Below are 20,897 nucleotides of genomic sequence, written 5' to 3'. Positions count from 1 at the left end.
CTACAATGCAGTAGCAACAAGTGGTATTCACCACCAACAGGATGCTGCCATCAAGCCAAAAAAACATTTGCTCCATCACACAAATGCGAATTTCAGTGTCAGTGTGATATATCGGCCGTACAAACCAAAGAATGGCAAATCATATCAAAAAGCATGCCCCACTGCTCACAATGGGCAAGGTACAGACCATAACCAACTAGCCCATGCTTGCAAAACTCCGTGTTCAATATTGGACAATATTTGCTCAACAAACCTTAGGTGTGTGAAGAATTACGCTGACAACCAATTTAAGATGATCAGTCAGGCTCACTGCATTTGCGTGTACAGGAAGCTACATATATTAATACACAGGGCTCTGCTCTTTGCAGACAGAAAGAACATAAACATGCATTGCATCTTTTTCAATGACAGGCATTCACTGCTTCATTCCTCAGGGCAATGCCCTGACCAAAGCCAGCTGCTGGGTTTAAATTTTCAAACAATGCTTGGCAGTTAACGGTCAGTCACCTCTACGAATCAGAGTCTACTTGCCAACCAATCAGCCCTCTCTTCTCATACAGTATATAGCTGTTGACTCCCCTGACACTGATCGGCACAGCGGTTAGCACTGCTGCCTCACAGTGCCAATGACCTGGGTTCAATTCCAGCCTTGGGTGACTGTGTGGAGTTTGCACAATCTCCCAGTGTCTGCGTGGGTTTCCTCCGGGTGCTCTGGTTTCCTCCCACAGTTCAAAGATGTGCAGGTTGGTGGATTTATGGGGATAGGGCAGGGGAATGGAACTAGGTAGGATGTTCTTTCAGAGGATCGGTGCAGACTTGATGGGATGAATGGCCTCCTTTAGCACTTCATGCATGGTCTTCTTGTGACTGCCCTCATGAGTGCAAGATGAAAGGCTTCAACAAGAGATCATGACCTGGGGGGAGGGGGCAAGAAGAGAAAGCAATTCGATGCTCAGCAAGCACATGGGAGGGAAGTAGTCAGGAGACTGCAAGTATATATTTGGTGGCGGCAAGAAATGGGTAGGGCCAGCAAAAGAGTTGCTTGTGCTGTTGTCTGCTCGGCCATTCCAGAGGCAAGGGAGGGAGGGACTGAAATGAAACTCAATGCTCGGGCACTTGAGTTTCAGTTGCTCCTGCTCATAATAAAGGTCATCACTTTCATTTTAAGCACTCAGTTTATTGCCTTGGTGCTGTGGCTCCGACCCTTCAAACCTTGCCGACCTAGGCAACTGCCTACTTCACCTGAGGTTGCGCTGATTCTGATCCTGGGGATTTAAAAGTGAGTCATTAAATACAAAAGCAAGGAAGTTTATGGTAGGCTTATTACGAAAACATTCGTTCAGCCCCAACTAGAACATTGCCTCCAATTCTGGGCAGCACATTTCAGGGAGGATGTGATGGGTTTAAAGAGGTTACACAAAAGATTTCCTGGAATGGTGGATCATAGATACTTGGATTGAGGGGAAAAGCTGAAATCATTCTCGTTTGAGCAGAGAAGACCAAGAAGAGATTTTATAGAGTGGTTTAAAGTCATAAAGGTTTGGGTAGAATAAAGAAAGAGAAGCTGTTCCCAATGACTGAAGGTTTGAGAACCAAAGAATTAATATATTTATGGTGAATAACAAAAGACGCAACATGAGGAAATGCTTTTTATGCAGTGAGTAGTGAGGATTTGGCATACACTACCTATATGCCAAATGGTGGATATTAATTTAGCAGCAGCCTTCAAAGAGAATTGTATAAATATCCGAGAGAGAAAATATTGCAGGGTTACGGGGAAAGAACAGCAGAGTTGGACTAACTGTACTGTTCTTCAAAGCAGCCAACACAGACTTGCTGCGATTAAATAGCTTCCTTCTGTGCTGTACTATCTTTGATTTATTAATTTTATAAAAGAATGCCTGCATCCCAGCGAAAGACGACAGATCCAATAAACGGAGATTGTGTAAACCGTGAACGTTATTAATCACACATGTGGATTTGAGCTATTTAACAATTGACTATTCAACGCTGCAACCTCAACAGTGACCTAAGGAAATACTCTACAAGTAATCTCACATTTAAATTTATGCTTTATATCTATCCCAACATCTTGTAAACTTACCATATTCAAAGGCGTAAACAAGAAGTGCACCAGGTCAATTGCACTAGGGTTCTGAATGTGGGTTCGCAGTTTGGCCTTCAGTGAAAGGAGAGAAGCAAAGGGTGGAGTTAATGAATAAATTTAGATGTCATAATTTGTGCACCAACCTTTTTAAGGATTTAGAAACTGTAAAGAACTTCACGCTATGATAGCCTGGGTTTTAAGCTCAATATCTATACTGTAAGCAAGGATAGCTACAAGCCTGTTCCATAGTACTTCAAGAACTATGTTTCATAACTATCTGGATCAGGTCATAATTTGTATTTGCAGTGCAGGAATCACACTTTGCGGTCAGCAGTGTGCATTACAATGACCAGGAAAAAATAACCATGACAAGACAGGAGCGATGTACGGAATACTACTCAAAATAAGCCACATTTCGTTTTACGCAAGTTAAAATTTCCAAACAACTTTAAATCTTTCAAAAATAATGACTTACTAGGAGGTTAAATGCATGCTTAAATTTCTGAAAACAGTCAACAAACTCATCCTGTGGAGGTGGCTTTGCACGGAGAGTCAGAACACCCTCTAATGAAGGGAAAAAAAATAATCAGAAGTTAGTACCCCTTAAACCTGGTATTTTAATGCAAGTATTTGAGGAAACCAGAAAAGATAACATTATACAAACCAACCAAGGTTTCAGCACTAAAAAAGTGTGTATTTGTATTATTACCTCATTAAATCAGAATTAACTTTCACATAGTTGATTCCCATTTAAAATCTATTCAACCCTCGAAAAAGCCAAAATTCATAGATAGCGCTTAAGAACAGCTCTTAATTTTTCTAATAGATATAGTCACAAATAATAGTTAATAGATTTAAAATAACCATGAAAACAAGCAAAATAAAATTACCTTCGAGTGAAACCATAACTAACTATGTTTTCTGCAGCATGGAATTTTAAAAGAACCCGGCTTAGGCAACTTTACCTTACTTTTGGAGAAAGTTTATATCACTTAAAAAGGAAATGACTGTTAACATGCGACCACACTTCCTCAGTTTCCCATGTACTTTACAGCCAAAATAAATAGGTTTTATTGCTCAATACATTGTACAGCTGAACTTCAAAGAACCACTTAACTCCTGGTCCTTTCTTTTTGCTTTTCTTTGATTTCTTCCGTTGTGAAAGCTGCGAAAATGCTTCAGCCGCCTTCTGAAGTTTAATAACAAACGCTTCCACATCATCCAAAACGTGGTTCAAAATTTGCTGACGCAAGAAAAAGACATATGCAGTTTCAGGAAAACAATATTCAACTACTTGCATTTGAAAGGTGCCTTTTACATGATATTGAAAACAACCATGGATTGAACAAGTCAGTAACTTCATGCAACTTTTTCTTAAAGCTTTTTCTTAAAAGCTTCACTCGTACACAGAAAAATAATTTTCTTTGTGACCACCAGTTAACAAACATTCCCTGAACGATGCCAACAAATGGAAAAATGCACCAAATCAGATTTTGCCTCAATACACGCACATACAATGCTGGGGTTTGTTCCAAATTCAAAAATCACATTTGGATGCTGTTACATTTAGCAATACAGTGCAAACCACTGTGCATCAACTCATTTGCAACAAGTTTCATCTTGAATTAAGTGTTTATTTTGTAGGTCTCCCTATGAATTAATTGCTGCAAAAAGTATCGACTCAAATTTATTCCATTTCATGTTTTCTCTTTTTTTGCCTGGTACTCCACCTCCCTTTGGGATAAATAAATTGGAGGGAGTGCTTTACATACAAGTCATCTGTTGGGACAAAGCACACAATGGGTGATCAATCAATTCAATTTCAATAAATTAGGAAAGAAAGCTGCATTGGGTAAAGGTGCGCTACAAATACCAAGACTGCCTGCAATTGGGAATTAGTTACGATTCTGATATCACTGGCGAATTGCCATAGGTCCTTCTGTGGGAATCAAAGTTTGAGATTTAAAAGAAGGCACTGAAGGATGAAAAAGCTGGTTTTGATTAAGGAAGATGACTCCAGACAATACTTCAAAGGCTGTTAAGAGATGGTTTATCTCTAACCTGAACTATTTTAGATGGGCTTTCAGATAGTTACAATATTTGCAGGAGGAAATTTTTTGAGGATATATTAACGAGTTCTCCATGCTGGATGCAAAATTTTTCAGATAAAAAGAATACATCAACCTGCCATGGGTCGAGTTACACAAAAATAACTTTTCGAAGACAGACAGAAAGCATCAAAAGCCAAGTAGAATTTTCAGAATGCGCTGTTGCCCAGTTCTTTGACATTCAAAACAATTACTCAAATTTTATTTCAAGAGTTTTTAAAATTGGGTTCGAAGTTCAAACTGATGTGTTCGGTAAGCTGGGTCTGCGAGGACTGCGTTTACTGCAGCAGTGAGAGAGACAGGCTCCCAACACTTGAAGAAATGCAATCGATTTTATTGAACTCTTAACTATCATACATACTTTAGCTGTGGGTTGACACTATGCTGAGTTGACTGGAGACCTGAGGCTAACCTGACCAGACTATCTTACTAACACATGGTGTAAGTTCTAGTTGTTTCTCATGGGCTCTGACTGTCTCAGAGGCTGGATCCCAAGAGAGCGGGAAAACTAGTGCCCTCTGGCTTTATAGTGGTCGTGTGCTGTCTGGTGATTGGCTGCTGTGTTCTGTGTGTTAATTGGTCATTCTGTGTGTCAATTATTGCCTGTCTGTGCACCATCATATACCTGTGTGTATATTATGACACAAACTATGCAACAAAGGGGCAGCACGGTGGCGCAGTGGTTAGTACTGCTGCCTCATGGCGCTGAGGTAACAGGTTCGATCCCGGCTCTGGGTCACTGTCCGTGTGGAGTTTGCACATTCTCCCCGTGTTTGCGTGGGTACTCTAAATTAAAAAATAACTGCAAGAAAAAAATATGAAACCTTGTAAGCTAAACACATGGGTTACTATTTTAGTTTACTGGTGCATCAGTTAATTGTGTGAAAGCAAACGTACTTGCAAACTTTATGGAATTGAAATCAAGTCGAGTGCTAACAACACTCAGCAGCTGCTCAGTGCAGGATGTAGACTGTATCACTGACAAGACTACATTGTAAAAGGTTAGTCAAATGTAAGACTGCTCTGCATTACTTAGAAATTTGTGGTTGTGGCGGGTTGGGGCACATAATAGACAAACCCGGAACAAAATCCATCTTCACAACCTCGCTAATAGAAATAATCAAATGAGTAATGATAAAATGTAGCGATTCGCCAGATTTTGAGCCAACAAAGTCACGCAGAAAAGGCCGAGTGCTACACTGTTCTGAGTGATGCGGGTCTGGTTGACACAGGTGTCATGTCCAGTGGAGGAATGTTCTATTCATACCTTTTAAAGCAAGAACTGTATCTTCCGGAACTAACTTTCCTTTTAAAATGGACTGTGATAGGCTGCAAAAGGTGGCCACCAAGGGGTCATCTGACTCTAGGTCTGTGGATTCCAAAAAACTGCCACACTGTCATGAAAGGATGAGGGAGCATTCCAGACTAAGGAGGTGTAAATGCCCCGAGACCTTCTAAACCACATTCCTGGTTTGAATCGTTTGTTCTGAAACCAAGACAATGATTGTTTCAAAACCCCCAGGGTGGATGTGGATGCCTGCAAACTCAAACTAAGGTTGTGGCTAATTAACTTAAGCCCAAAACCATATTTGGAAGATACCTGTAGAGCGCTACATGGTGAGGCAGTCGTGTCAATAGTTTTTTTTTATATAGCAGCAAAGACAACACCTATGTACCTGGGAACGGCAACATCGCAACGCCTCGTATTCTATTCCTTTTCTGGCCCACTAATACAGCAAACCGACCTGCTGGTTTCGAGACTGAGTAACCATCTTCCTGACCTACTGAAAATCCACCTCTTTGTGGAATCCTGCAACAATTCCGATACACAACTACGGCTATTGAATCCACTTCAGGAGTGAACAGGTCTTCTTCATCAGGCCTGCAGTGTATGCTTTCTTTCAAGATGAGCCAAGGACATGAAGTATTATTTTGCTGTTTTTCCAGCATCTTCTGTTTCTGCTATTACTTTGCTTGTACCTTGCACAAGTGCACCACTCTCTCTAACTGTACTGTATGTGTGTTTTGGGAGGTGCAGCAGAGTGAGTGATATAGAGCCCAATCTAACCAAATGGGAACCGGGTGTGTTTAGCTGCTTGCCCATCAGTTAGATACGGGGCCTCAGCGGGGAATGCGTGCACGAGGCCGCATTCAGCCCTGTTTTCTGCACTGATGAGCTCCACTCGCCAGAAATCCTCCATGCAGCGAGATCGGGATGCCATCCGATCTCGCGAGCTCCTGATGTGATCCCCGAACCCCCCCACAAGCCCCAACTCACTACCAAGGGGGTTCCCGGCCCCACCACATCCCGTCTACACCTGCGCGCTGCCCCCCCCCCCCACCACCGCCGTGCAAAATGCCACCTGGGCTCCGAGGCAGTGCCAGACTAGCACCCAGGTGGCACTGGCAGTGCCAGGGCAGACAAGCACCTGGTGGCCTCCGATGCCCTGGGAGACTTCGACCAATCCCATTCCATCTGGTCCCCATTTGTGGAGAGTAGCACTGAACGGCGCTCACCCTATGTCTCTAGGTGAAGGGGACAGTTCCAGATTCCATGGTTACCTCAGGAAATTGCATATTAGAGTGAGACTAGCTGTCTCGCTCGAATATCCATATTTGCCAAAAAGTGACCCCTCCCACAATGGGGGTGGCTTCATATCGCGACGTCTCGCATAGGTCACGTTGGATCTTGAGAGGTGTAGTGAGCCTGGTAGACCCCAGGGTCTCCGATCATTGGCCAACCACGTTGTGCTGCAGCGGGCTGCTTTTCGGACTGTGGGGCCGGTAGAACGCACCCACCATGTCAGATTTTCCAGGATGAACATGGAAATAAATAACCCTCTTTATTTAAAGCTACAAAAAGCTTGCTGCTGGTTATTCAGAGGTCTTACTTTTCAAAAATGCATTGATTATGGACAATATGGGAAGGAAGAAGCGTTTCAGTTTTCTTTCATCCCTGTCTGTAACACAGGTCACACAGTTGGCTAGGCAGTTGCTATTTGCCCCGCCAGTTAAATTTTCAAGTTTAGGAACAGCTGCCAGTCTGGAAACAGCAATAAAAATGAAACTCAAAAGGTGAAAACAGGACGGTCTGGGAACATTTTAATACCTTTTCTTTGCATCAATGTATACTTGCCCAGAAAGATGGTGGACAGAAACAGTGTGAAATAATTTTGGGAGCATTCTAGCAATTTGAGGTAGTAGCCAATTGAGGTTTTTTTGTTCATCAAATTAGACCAGTGAGAAAGGCAGGAGACTCTTTGCCAGAATATAATTTTAAATAGTGCTCAGGTTATTCATGGTTTTCAAAATTTGCCATTTGCTTTGGGGTGTAAAATGGCATCTTAAGTTAGGTACAACATTCGAATACATTCTCAGTATTGATCACACCAGGTACCTAGCACAGACCATTTCAATGAGATCAAGAACACAAAAGGCATTCAAATTAATATCTTTCCTCAACATGTCAATTTTTCATGGTTTTTAGTACTTTTTGTAAACGTGTTTAACGAATCAAAATGAAAAGCATTTTGGGAAAAACATTCTAATATGCATTCATACCACATCGCGATCAATCCTTACTGCCGCCATATCTGGAGTTTCTTCGGGTTCATGAATAACCTTCTGTTTTTCATCTGTTAAGAAAACAGTATTTTAATTGAGACATTTTATCTACATTTTTATGTACTGTTGGCAGCTGGCATTTTTGTATGAAGTCAGTCTCTTTGCAGTTCAGTATACAGCGGATGTGTTATGACAATAGATTTAGAACAGTACAGCACAGAACAGGCCCTTCGGCCCTCGATGTTGTGCCGAGCAATGATCACCCCACTCAAACTCACATATCCACCCTATACCCGTAACCCAACAACTCCCCCTTAACCTTACTTTTTAGGACACTACGGGCAATTTAGCATGGCCAATCCACCTAACCTGCACATCTTTGGACTGTGGGAGGAAACCGGAGCACCCGGAGGAAACCCACGCACACACGGGGAGGACGTGCAGACTCCGCACAGACAGTGACCCAGCCGGGAACCGAACCTGGGACCCTGGAGCTGTGAAGCATTGATGCTAACCACTATGCTACCGTGCTGCCCCTTAATAATCTTTATAATAATCTTTATTGTCACAAGTAAGCTTTCATTAACACTGCAATGAAGTTACTGTGAAAAGCCCTAGTTGCCACATTCCAGCACCTGTTCGGGTACACGGAGGGAGAATTCAGGATGTCCAAATTTCCAAACAAGCACATCTTTTGGGACTTGTGGGAGGAAACCGGAGCTCCCGGGGGAAGCCCATGCAAACACGGGGAGAATCTGTAGACTCCGCACAAGCAGTGAATCGAACCTGGGACCCTGGCGCTGTGAAGCAACAGTGCTAACCACTGAATGGCATGGTAATGTCCATAATAAATACAGATGGTATAATTCACTGCGAAGCAAGTGGCAGCAGTGATCATGGGTCTCCGACAGAAAAATCAGAGTTTACTTTTTATTAAATGATGAAATTAAGAAATATTTCTGTTATAAAATGAAACAAATTCCACTTCTGACACCCAGTGTCAAAGAAGAAGAAAGACTTGCAGTTATATAGCACCTTCCACAATCTCGGGATGCCCCAGTGTTTTACTGCCAGTGAATTATTTCTGAAGAGTAGTCACTGCGATAATGTGGAAAACACGGCAGCCAATTTGCAACAAATTTCCACAGACAGCAATGTGATAATGGCCAGATAAACTGTTTCTGTGATAATAATTGAGGAATAAATATTGGCCTGGACACCGCGGATATGAAATGAAATGAAATGAAAATCACTTATTGTCACGAGTAGGCTTCAATGAAGTTACTGTGAAAAGCCCATAGTCGCCACACATTCCACTGCTCTTCTTCAAAATAGGGTCGATGGATCTTTTACGCAGCGAGAGCAGACGGAACCTCAAGCGCAATGTATCATCTAAAGACGGCATTTTCAAAGGCGCGGAACTCCTCCGAATGCAGCATTAAATAATCTCCAATAGGTGTAACACAAGTTGCTATGAAGTAAAGCTCCCTTTAGCTCAGCAACCTATCTCAGCCCCAGAACAAGCTTCCTTCCATGATTTCTTGGAGCTACATGGAATTTTTACAGACTGAGGAGACAGCCATCGCACAACATTGTGGGCCGGATTTGGAGATGGACCCCTTCGCCAGCCATTACCTAATCCCCAATGAAAAGAATGATTCCGATGTGCATTTAAAAAAAATTTTGTGATGTGTGCTTCACTGGCAAGGTCACCAGTTATTATCTATTCCCAATTGTTGTTGCAATGGTACTGCTGCGCCACCTTCTTGAACTACTGCAGTCCATGTGGTGTATGCTGCACCTACAGTGTCAATAAGGAGCATCTAGTGATTCTGAAGGAACTATGATATATGTTGAAGTTAGCATGGTGTATGACTTGGAGGGTAACTTGCAGGTGGTAGTTCTCCCGTGCACCTACTGCCCTCGGCATTCCAAGCAGTAGAGTTTACGGGTTTGGAAAGTGTTGTTGAAAAAGTCTGAATGAGTTGCTGCAGTCTCTCTTGTAGATGGAACTCACTGTTGGCATTATGTACCTGTGATGGAATGAGTAAATGTTTACGGTGGTGAAAGGGGGCTGCTTTGTCTTGGGAGGGGGGTCGAGCTTCTTTAATCTTGTTGGAGCTGCACCCATCTCGGCAAGTATTCCAACACATTCCTCACTTGTCCCTGGATGGTGGAAATGGTGGACCAGCTTTGGCAAGTAAGGTGGTGAGGCATTAGCCACAGAACACCATCCTCTGACCTGTTCCTCCAGCCACTGTATGTGGGTGGCCAGTCCAGTGAAGTTTCAGATCAATGGTGATGGTAGGTGTTCCCTGATGGTAATCCTGTTGGTTGTCAAGGGGAAGCATGAAGGTTCTCTTTTATTGAAAATGGTCATTACCTAACACATGTGGCTTGAGTGTAATTTGTCCATGATCACCCCAAGTCGGAATGCTGACCAGCTACATAGAATCATAGCAACATCCCAATCCAGCAAAGAAAATCACTTTAGAGCATCAGTGAACTACCAATACAACATCACTTTTCTGTATTACTCACCAAATGCTTACTCTGCTCTATCTATTCCAGCACTAAGTTATTTTGCAATTTTGTATTTTCATTTCACCTTTCAATGTGGTAAATATGGTCAAGGATCCAACTTGCCCCTTTCATTTTATAACAAAATACAATTGCTCCCCTGAAGATGTGAACATGTATTCGTGAAAACCCAATTACCTTGTTCAGGTAAAGCCCAAGCTGACCAGGCTGCTACTCGACTCCTGACATCCACTTGTGTAACAGTCCCTGGAGGAACAGGAGCAGGGGCGCTTGGAGGTGGCGGGATGGAGGAACCACCTGCATTTGTAATCATTCTATCAATAAAAACAAAGACATATTATTTCTTAGGTGAACAAAAATGCTTTAATGAGAGCTAAAGCTCATGTTCATACATAGGAGGAACAACGTCAACGCACTTATTGAAACAGTTCATCTGGTATATTGTCAAACACTATATGAAAAGAAACTCAATTGCATTCAGCTGCACTTCTTAGATTATGTCTGGCATTGAATTTTAAACTTAATTGATCCTTATTTGTTTTACAGTAATAAGTCTTACAACACCAGGTTAAAGTCCAACATGTTTGTTTCAAACACTAGCTTTTGGAGCACTGTTCCTTCCTCAGGTGTTGTAAGACTTCTTACTGTGCTCACCCCAGTCCAACGCCCGGCATCTCCACATCTTAGTTTTTCAGTATGGCAGAACTTAAAGACATAAAATTCTCTCTCATCTCAACGCTGCTCATCAATCCTACCTGCATATGGTCAGAAGTCATGGGCAAAAGGAAACAGTCTGAAACACTCACCTGGAATTTTGAGTAGATTACAACGTGTTCTGCTCATTTGAGGTACACTTTAATATTGCTTCAACACTTAATCAGATCTCAACTTTACGTTACAGGTTAGCTGAACATTTTTTTTTAAAAATCACATAAAAGAGAGATTGCATACTGTGAACAGGAAGTCCAAATAGATGACCAAGGATACTATTTCATCATTAATATCCATGTATCTTTGTACCTCAAAATATCAGGCCTTTTCTTCTGTTTACTACCTTTACTGTCACTGATTGCACTTTCAATATCTGCATGGATCAGGTCAGCCTGCAAAACAAGACCTTGAGCTAAGTCACAGCGACAGCACAACTTAACGAAGCCTCTAATTACAAGACTCTCACAAACTGCGTGGAACACACTTGCGCAAACAGCGTACTGAGTCTATGACTAACTCCATTGCAGCCTTGAGTAAGCAGCTGCTTTAGAAGTAAACTTGTCTTTTGGTCAATATTTTAATCTGTATCGCAAAAATTGTTGATAATTCTGCTCAATTCTCTCAGACACAAGAAAATAATGCCTGAATTATCATGCTATAACCCCTTTGCCTAGATATCATCTAAAAGTTGCATTTACCTCAAAAAATGCATTCAATAAAAGTTCTAGTGGCATGGAAGGATCTGCTGTACATCAGAAGTCAAAGTACATGACACAAAAATTACATAATCTTCATCTTTTTATTAATGTCATAAGTCGGCTTACATTAAAACTGCAATGAAGTTACTGCAAAAATCCTCTAGTAGGGTACACTGAGGGAGAATTTAGAATGTTGAATTCACATAATAAACACGTCTTTCGGGACTTTTGGAGGGAAACCAGAGCACCTGCAAACTACGGGGAGAACATGCAGACTCCACACAGATAGTGACCCAAGTTGGGAATCGAACCTGGGTCCCTGGTGCTGTGAAGCAACAGAGCTAAACACTGTGCCACACTTCATATATTATTCAGAGCAATTACAGAATTTGTCCTGAAGCAAGGGTAAAGTAAATGCCAATTGACCAGAACAGCATAAAAGGCAGCTTCAGAGCGACAAATAACTGCAAGATTTAATAGAAAACAGCCTCAATTAATCAAAGTACCCAAATAATTAAGGACAGCACATGCAAGTGGCATCAAAAATATGCATTATAAAAGGTACAATAACCTTTAGGACTAACCACTTCCCCAAACATTGTAATCTTTTGGTCTATTTTATGAAAAGATGTACTGTTTTCTTCAGGAAATCGCTACTGTTTAAATATATCTTCTTGTATTCAAGTGATATTTCATCACAAAGGTTTAGTTCACCAATTAAAAAGCAGCAAAACAAGTTAACCCCCTCACCAGTGCTAAGTTATATTACATAATTAAACAAACGCTGACAGAGATTTGAAAAGTTAGCACAAAGTATCCAGTAGTAACCTACTTGACTGACAACTTTGTTCAACACATTATTTTTTATTTTGGGCAATCCGCCTGAAAGAATTGCCAAGTGTTAGTCAAACATGTGTCCACCTGGGTCATTCTCACCTTCTTCACCCCGAGCCACTTCAGAGCATTCTTGGGAGAGGGCTGAAGATAAGTCACTCCCAGGACTTCTGGAAAGAGGTGGTGAGCATCACCAAAGAGTTTGGGGAAGTAGGGTTGGGTGACAGGGGGTTGTGAGGGTTGGAGAGCAGCGCAAAATCTATCCATCGAGGCATTTGAAAATGGGGTGGCAAAAGTATTAAAAGCTATTTTTTAAAAATTAAAGTATCTCATTACTGCTTTCAACACCAGTTTACATGTATTTGATACAAATGTGGAAAAATGTATTAAGTATGTCTTAACATGTTCATGTTTTATAATCTGCAGAGGACATGGTCACAGAATCAGGCTGATGCTGTAGAAAGTAAAACATTTACCAACCTTAACTTCGTCACATTGGAAAAGATGAATGTCTGGTTTGCCTTGGCCAGATTCCTTGCAAACGAGTGCCAGAATGGAGTCATAGTTACAGGCATTCATCACAGACTGACAATGCTGGATTGTGTTACAGGGAAAGTGCTCCAACTCATTCTATAAAGAAAGCACATTAACTATTTTTGTATTCTTGATTATAGTCCACTTTCACAGTCACTTCCTGCATTCTATGTTCCATTGTCCACATTAAATTATTTTCATATCTTCAATAGCTGTAGCCAATTAGACAAGAGGAAAGCATCAATTTGCAGACCTCAGTCACTGACACTCTGAACTAAAGGCTAGTGATTAATTAATAGCAGCCCCCCTTATTACGGTCCCAGGGAAATCTAAATGTTCAGCTTTTCTCTTCCCGTCATCTCCACACCGCCTTGTAGACAAAAGCTCAATATATTATCTATCTCCCTAAGTTTTCAGTTTCTGCTTCAAACCCAAGTCTTCCCTTTCCAAGTGCAAACATTCCCAATAGCTGTGCCTCTCTTAGTTCTTGCTTCTAATCTCAAGCCTCAATTCATTGGTCATTGCTGAGGCAAAGGCTGCTGTAGTCATGAAGTATTGAGACTCCGTTATTGCAAATGGGAACCAATCACCTGCACAAACTCATCATTGCTTCTTGGTACCTATGCTCTATCCCTATACAAGATGCTACTATCCTCTGCTGATGGCTTTAGATTTCTATCACCAGCACTCCCACATTCCTCTTCCAGTTTATATCCAGCAAGTTGTCATATCCTCACTTTTTCTATTTAATCGCTTTTCCGTGTGCCACTCTACATCTATTCATTAATCGACATCTGGCATTTGCCATCTCTGATTTAAATCCAATAACATTTATTTTGAAGTTCTCACAAAGCTTTGGCACCTTTGTTTTCGTCGTCAATTATTTGCACTCTTAAACAGCAATCGCCCCAATATGATGCTCGCTATCCTCCATGCCAACACAGCTTCATTACAACAGCCTTTACGTTCTCCAATTTAAATGTATTTCAAGTCTATTTCAGAAATGCCTATTTGCCCTACCTACACCACAATTTCATTTCATTCAACCTGATGACTGAAATCCCCTCTGTGGTGGCAATGTGTCAGAAACTTGTTCAAACATCAATGCATAGCATCATGGTCAGCTATCAATTATAACAAGCGCGACATTGCCATCCATAGATTTTCACTCATTGTTCCATATTTAGTCAGGTATTCCATCATATATTTCTTCAGGAGGCCTTCCTGTGCTTTACTGTAAATCCCAGGGTTTCCAATAGTGCCCCAAAGGCATTGCATATACCTTTTCTAGTTTGATTCTAAAACTCCAGAGTTGCTGCCTTTTGACAAAATTCGTCATTTCAAAGTGATACCACTTTGGAATATTCTGTTACAACACAATGATGTGTCAAGAAATAATTGACACAGTATATGGAGATTTGGTCAGTGTACATAATAGAGTAACAGCTCAACAGGGAATAAAACACACTGAGAACAGAATTTTGGGCAGTGTCATTTTACAAAGGTAATTAAGTATATTGCTGTGACTACTTCAGTTACCAATAACCATTGATGCTCTTAGCTGCACCATTATAGTTTGGTAATTTAAGAGAAAGGGCACCAATATATGTATTTTTTTCTCTTTTGAAAGGCATTTTAGCTGTTAGTGTTACTGTTGATGATGCTACACAGTGGAGTCAGAAATGGGTGTCAGTTTTCTTTAACATTTACCTGGGTTCACCCAGTCAATAGATTGAATAATATTCTGGGTTAACAACTCATGCTGACTGGGCTTTTGAGAGCAACTTCAGTGAGGTGCAGTTTTGTGCTGTAATTAGGATGAAAGCCAGAAGTTTGACCACTTCTTGAGTTCAGAGCAACCACCAATAAGAACGATAAAGTACATTTGAAGTACAGCTAATCTCAGCTTTTACAAAGAGCCATCACTTCTACACTGGCCTTGGGTTGAACCACTTGTCGGAACAGATCATGTGTTGTTTATGAAGCAGACAATGCATTGCCTTCCCCAATACGCAAACGCACATAGGGAAAGACAGAGGTTAAAGAACGCTCAGCACTGCACTCTCGTTTATTAAAGATCCACCAGGTGATTAATATTCCTTCCAACTTCAGTAGACTGAATGCCACCATCTTCAACATTCACCCCCTCCACCAGTGACGCACAGTGGCAGCAGTGTGCACCATCTACAAGATGCACTGCAGCAACTCCAAACTCATAACATCAACCACCACCTGCAGATTCCCCTCCAAGCCACACACCATGCTGACTTGGAACAACATCAGCATCCATCACTATTTCGGAAGCAAAAGCTGTTTCGAATAGTATTTGAGTATCTACACCACATTAACTTCAGCAGTTCAAGAAGGCCGCACAGCACCACTTGCTCAAGGGCAGTTAGGGATAGGCAATAAATGCTGGCCTTGCCAGCAATACTTTGTTCCAAGGATGATTTTTTTTTAAAGTTATGGCTCAGGCTATAATGTTAAACACATTTTGATTGGTTTAAACAGATCTATCACAACAGTCTACAGAATGACTGATTTTACTCTCAGAAATAATGTAAAACTTTCACCTGCAATAACACCATATAAAATTGATTCTTAAATCATGGTCACTACATAAATTGCTAAATCGTAGCACGTAATGCTCTGATTACCTCCATACCGCTCAGGTCTCAGGTGAGTTGAGACAGCCAAATATAAGCTCCATAATCAGGAGCTGATGACTGCGGAGCTGTTACGTCAAAAGGATTACAAAAGGCTTCCCGTACCAGCCTCCCTGAACAGGCGCCGGAATGTGGCAACTAGGGGCTTTTCACAGTAACTTAATTTGAAGCCTACTTGTGACAATAAGCGATTTTCATTTTCAGCCACAAAGAATCATTGCCCTGCCTATTATAGATCCTCACGTCTTTACCCAATATATAACTGTTAATCAAACCCATTACTTCAACAAAAAGAAAATCCTACATTTGACCAATCACATGACATGTCTCAAAAGAATGGCTTGAACGTCAAAAAATCCACTGATTTGTTTCAATCACACTAATCATACAGTGGTTGCAGCAAATAAAGTATTCTTTCTTAAAATGATATTTCCCAATGATATTGTAATAATAATAATAGTAATAATAATAATCTTTACTAGTGTCACAAGTAGGTTTACATTACACTGCAATAAAGTTACTGTGAAAATCCCCTAGTCGCCACACTCCGCTGCCTGTTCAGGTACACAGAGGGAGAATTCAGAATGTCCAATTCACCTAAAAAGCACATCTTTCGAGAATTATGGGAGGAAACCAGAGCACCCGGAGGAAACGCATGCAGACATGGGGAGAACGTACAGACTCCGCAGACAGTGACCCAACCTGGGAATCGAACCTGTGTCTCTGGCGCTGTGAACCAACAGTGCTACCCACTGTGCTACCATGCTGCCCATCACATGTATACTGAAATAATTGGTCAGTGTGTAAGCCGAAACGCAGTCCACACATCGGGTAGACATTTCTCTGAACCCACTAAGGGTTAAATATATATGCACATGCCCCAGTTAACAACTAAATGTAGGAGGAAGCGGTTTAATAATTATTCCTTGGAAGTGCGTGCACACTAATTACAGTTTACAATGGGGGGAGGGGGAGGAGAGAAGCAGTATGAAGATTACTTGATGCAAAAAAATTGTACATGCTCCAAAATGCATTGTTAGGCAGCTGAACTAGAGGACATTGGATCCATCACAGGATGGCAACATCCAGCTGAAAATACTGAAGCCAAAATCTCTCACTGCTGGCAGAAGCAATGATCAACTTTATGAATATTTCATGACTGTATTAAGGTAGTCAGAGGCCAATTACATATCTACTTGTAAAACTATATCATTTACAAGTACCTAAAATTGAGTATGCCAAACTGAAGTTTGCGTTCATCTGAAGTGATTTAACTCCACTTTGCAGCCAACTGAAAAACTGACTTTTTTTATGCAAGCTGGCATTTTGTCGGAACTGACAAGATACCTTAATTTATTTTTTCAAATCTAGCCTTCAAGTTGATTTGATGTTTTATTATGCATGTAAAGTGATTTCAGGAAATTTGCAGTGCATGCATGCAGCCACTCAAATGCCCTATAGATGGTGACATATACTGTAGTTTATGGAAACCAAGTTTGTCTACTGTGCTCAAGGAATAGCAAAATTACTTTAATTGCCAGTAAATTTGCATTAAATTTAAATTAACACTGATGCATACAACTGATAACTTAATCAAATGTTGTAAAACGTGTTGGGATCAATCGATACTATATGAACAAATGCTAGCAACTGTCAGCTAACAAGAAATTTATAATGTTGTCTAAATAAATTTTATAATTGGGAGTTTTAAACCAGGATCTACACTTTTGCAATTTCAACTTCATTTATCGACACTGGCTCAGTTGGCAACTGTATTCAGTTCTAAGTCACACATGTTGTGATCTCTAGCCTGCACAGGTTTAACCCATCTCCCTTCACCAATTACTAGCACAACCAGAACTAACCAAGCATAACAAAACTCATCACTTAATATACTCTGTTCCATTTAGCATCATTCTTCACTCAAATGGTAACTGCAATTTTGCTGCATTTGATAAATAATTTGTTGCAAAAATATTCCATGACTTTAGACTTACTTTGCTCTCCATATCAATTAAGCTGGCGGCTTTCTCATCCACCTGCAGTAACATGTCCTGGGTCCAGACCTTGCCTTTTGCATCAAGCAGTTTTAGTTTTCTTATACCATCGTCCACTGTAATCATGGCATCCTTCCGATCCACAACAAAAGTTGCGAGGTGCTGTTTTCAAGAGACAAATTAGATTATGTACAGTTTAGTTGCAAAATGCAATCAACCTATACAACTTATTTCACAGAGAGGCCATCAGGGTAGACTCCCTCATTGGTACTTCTGCAAACAGAATCGACTCTTGAATCTTGGGGTCAGACAAGTTTATGTAAATCACCATGAAACAAATTACAGTATGGTTTCCACTTAAAAACATTTAATCTTTTGAGTTTCAATGTTAAACCGGATTAAATGGCAAGCATCAAAAACACATTAAAATGTACATAATAAAGACCCTGAAGTCTATTTTAATTAAATTCCCACATACATTAATCTCATTGCAGATACTGCTTTCAGCTCTTTTCTCCAATTGGTTTAAATTGATCCATCATACGTGAAATTACTAAACCGGATAGAAGTCAACAAAATAATCTAATTACCTCAACACGATATTGCGACGTCTCTGACATTACAACAGTTGATTTTGCATAATTCTTTCTTTGTTCTGTAGAATTCAAAAAGTTATGTTTAATGAACATTTCATTTCACTCAACTTTTGCATGGTGCATATTTTATCGCAATAATAGTCCAATTTTAATAGCCCCAGCACTTCTGAGTTGCAGAAATCTACAAAAGTAAACACTGAAAAGCTTAATTGTTAAGCTATAAATCTATATAAAAAGGAGCTACTCAAGATTTTTAACAATACAGCGGACTGAGCAGAGAAATACAGAATGCCATCGCCATTTTGTAAAAGGTTATCTATAGCACAAAAATCAAACTATGATCAATCTAGTATCGGAATAACTTCACCTGTACAGACTGTAGTTTAATAACAGTAATTTTACCAAATACTTTTAGAGGTGAAAGTGGACTGGGCGGGGAAGCAAAACATGTGTAAATGCATTTCCCTAGCTTTCTAAGACACCCGAGGTTCAGTTTTAATTAAGTCAATGGAACTGAATATATGGCAGGACGAACAACAGGTAACCAATGTGATACTGCCTGCATTGTGTTCCCACCTATGTCCAATTTCACACATTATAAATGTTCTCAAAGATGTACAACTCCATGAAATCAATTAACAATACTAAACAAGAACACTACATAATTTTTGCGTTTTAATTACGGATTGCATATAACCAAGAACATATGACCAAGCTTTTCTGGATATTTGTGTCAAACCAGTTTTGGGTCGCTGACTGATCAACTGTTTAAGTGCAAATTAAAAACTGACAGTTTATTCATTTAACTCTGGTCAATAGAAACATGCGAAGGATTCTGGTTCACATGTCAATGAGAAAGTCCCAACACAATTAGATGAATTCACAGCATTAGAACACAAGGGAAATGACAAAACAGCTCAACTGTTTCATGTACACGTGAGTTATCCTTGGTTAAGAAATGCAAAGACAGTTAGAACGCTTACTAGGTTCATAAACAGCATTTTTTTCCAAATTGCCTCAATACATTGCTTCGCTGTTTTCAGTTATGGTGGTGCTGCATCCTACTCTGTAGAATGGGAATGCAACTTGCCCACTCTTGGACTGACTACAAGAAGATACTCCAGAATGCTCTACGACTTGTTCAGATGATATTTCCTCAGTCGTGCTATGAACTGGACTAATCCTCTCCACCAACAGAACTTGCACAAATTCGGAAGTCATCATACGTCAACCTATGCCCTGTTGCAGGCAACTCAAAAGCCAAACGGTGTCTTACGGAGGATTAGAATTGTATTTTTACTTTGAACATCTATTTGGATCAAAATAAAATCATTTGATTTAAACAGCGTACCACTGACTTACCTCCAGGAGTGACGGGTTTATATTATTTGAAATCTTCAAATTGGAACAAAAATGTAATCCAGCCACTTATACTTTCAGAAACAACATCATGCATTTATTTTATTTTGTTTTTCACTTTGAGCATATGTTGAGTACCTTACAAATTACCATCATAAGAAAACCAAGAACAGCATTAATTTTCTCCCAACCTTTAATGTAATGAACATCTTGGCACAAAAACCCAAAGATAAAAAGCAAATGTGTCCAGAAGTCAGGTGATTAAAATGGAATTTGCAAAGATCATCTTTTCTTTAGAATTAGAGGAGGGTAGAGTGGAGGAGCAGAGCGAGAAGGAGGGACCGAGGAGAGATGAAAAGGTAGAAATGCTCAAGGAGGAAATTTCACTTCAAGAACCAGGAAATCCAAGGTTCTGCCATCAATGGTGCATCAAACAGCTGGGCTGAAAATAAACATATAAAAGACCAAAGTCAAGGGAACAGAACATTCATGAGTGGGGGAAGAGTAATCTTGGCAAGGAGGAGTCTGCACTCATAGCAGTGATGGATTTATAAACAAATATTTTAAATGTGGCATTTTGGGGCAACAATATGGATCAGTTAGGATAGGAGGAGTAAGAATTAATGCAAAACTGGATAACTTCAGCCAGTTTTAGTAAAACTTGAGTTTATAGCAGATGAGAAGTCATCAAGAACAACATGGAGTAAGGAGCGCATGTGGCACAGTGGTTAGCACTGGGACTACAGTGCTGAGGATCCAGGTTCGAACCCCAGCCCTGGGTCACTGTCCATGTGGAGTTTGCACATTCTCTCCATGTCTGCGTTGGTTTCACCCCCACAACCCAATGTGGTTAGGTGGATTGGCCATGCGAAATTGTCCCTTAATTGGGAAAAACATAATTGTGTACTCTTAATTTATTTTAAAAAGGAACATGGAGCGAGTAGAAAAGGCAAAAATACAACTTTGAGGGAAAAGCAGACAACACTAGAGGAGAAAAAAATTTTAAGGTCTGAAATCTATCTTGGGGTCAAATGGGAAGTCAAATTTGCAAACAGACTGATTGTGCCTGCAATGGTAGCAGGGAGGGAGATGAAACTGATGGTAAGAGCACGGGGAATGTGATGATTACTTAATTCTTATTGATGTTGGGATGGAGTTTGTCAAATAAATTTTGAGTACCCA

At 40.5% G+C, this 20,897-nt stretch overlaps 1 protein-coding gene across 18 annotated transcripts in view; it reads right to left on the bottom strand.

Annotated features, from left to right (window-relative positions):
• eps8a (epidermal growth factor receptor pathway substrate 8a) overlaps positions 1-20,897 on the bottom strand; it is a 200,908-nt gene that overhangs the window by 43,389 nt on the left and 136,622 nt on the right. For all 18 annotated transcript variants that reach the window (XM_038811132.1, XM_038811140.1, XM_038811143.1 and 15 more), the window contains 9 exons: positions 18,351-18,415; positions 17,761-17,922; positions 13,044-13,193; positions 11,341-11,423; positions 10,498-10,634; positions 7,777-7,850; positions 3,224-3,350; positions 2,583-2,671; positions 2,105-2,179 (listed from right to left, as the gene is read on the bottom strand). In XM_038811132.1, the coding sequence (XP_038667060.1) occupies positions 2,105-2,179; positions 2,583-2,671; positions 3,224-3,350; positions 7,777-7,850; positions 10,498-10,634; positions 11,341-11,423; positions 13,044-13,193; positions 17,761-17,922; positions 18,351-18,415 (962 nt within the window). The remainder of the gene's footprint in view (positions 1-2,104; positions 2,180-2,582; positions 2,672-3,223; positions 3,351-7,776; positions 7,851-10,497; positions 10,635-11,340; positions 11,424-13,043; positions 13,194-17,760; positions 17,923-18,350; positions 18,416-20,897) is intronic.

Source organism: Scyliorhinus canicula, chromosome 11 (assembly GCF_902713615.1).
Source record: "Scyliorhinus canicula chromosome 11, sScyCan1.1, whole genome shotgun sequence".
Lineage (NCBI taxonomy): Eukaryota > Metazoa > Chordata > Chondrichthyes > Carcharhiniformes > Scyliorhinidae > Scyliorhinus > Scyliorhinus canicula.
This window is presented reverse-complemented; position numbering and strand designations above follow the sequence as displayed.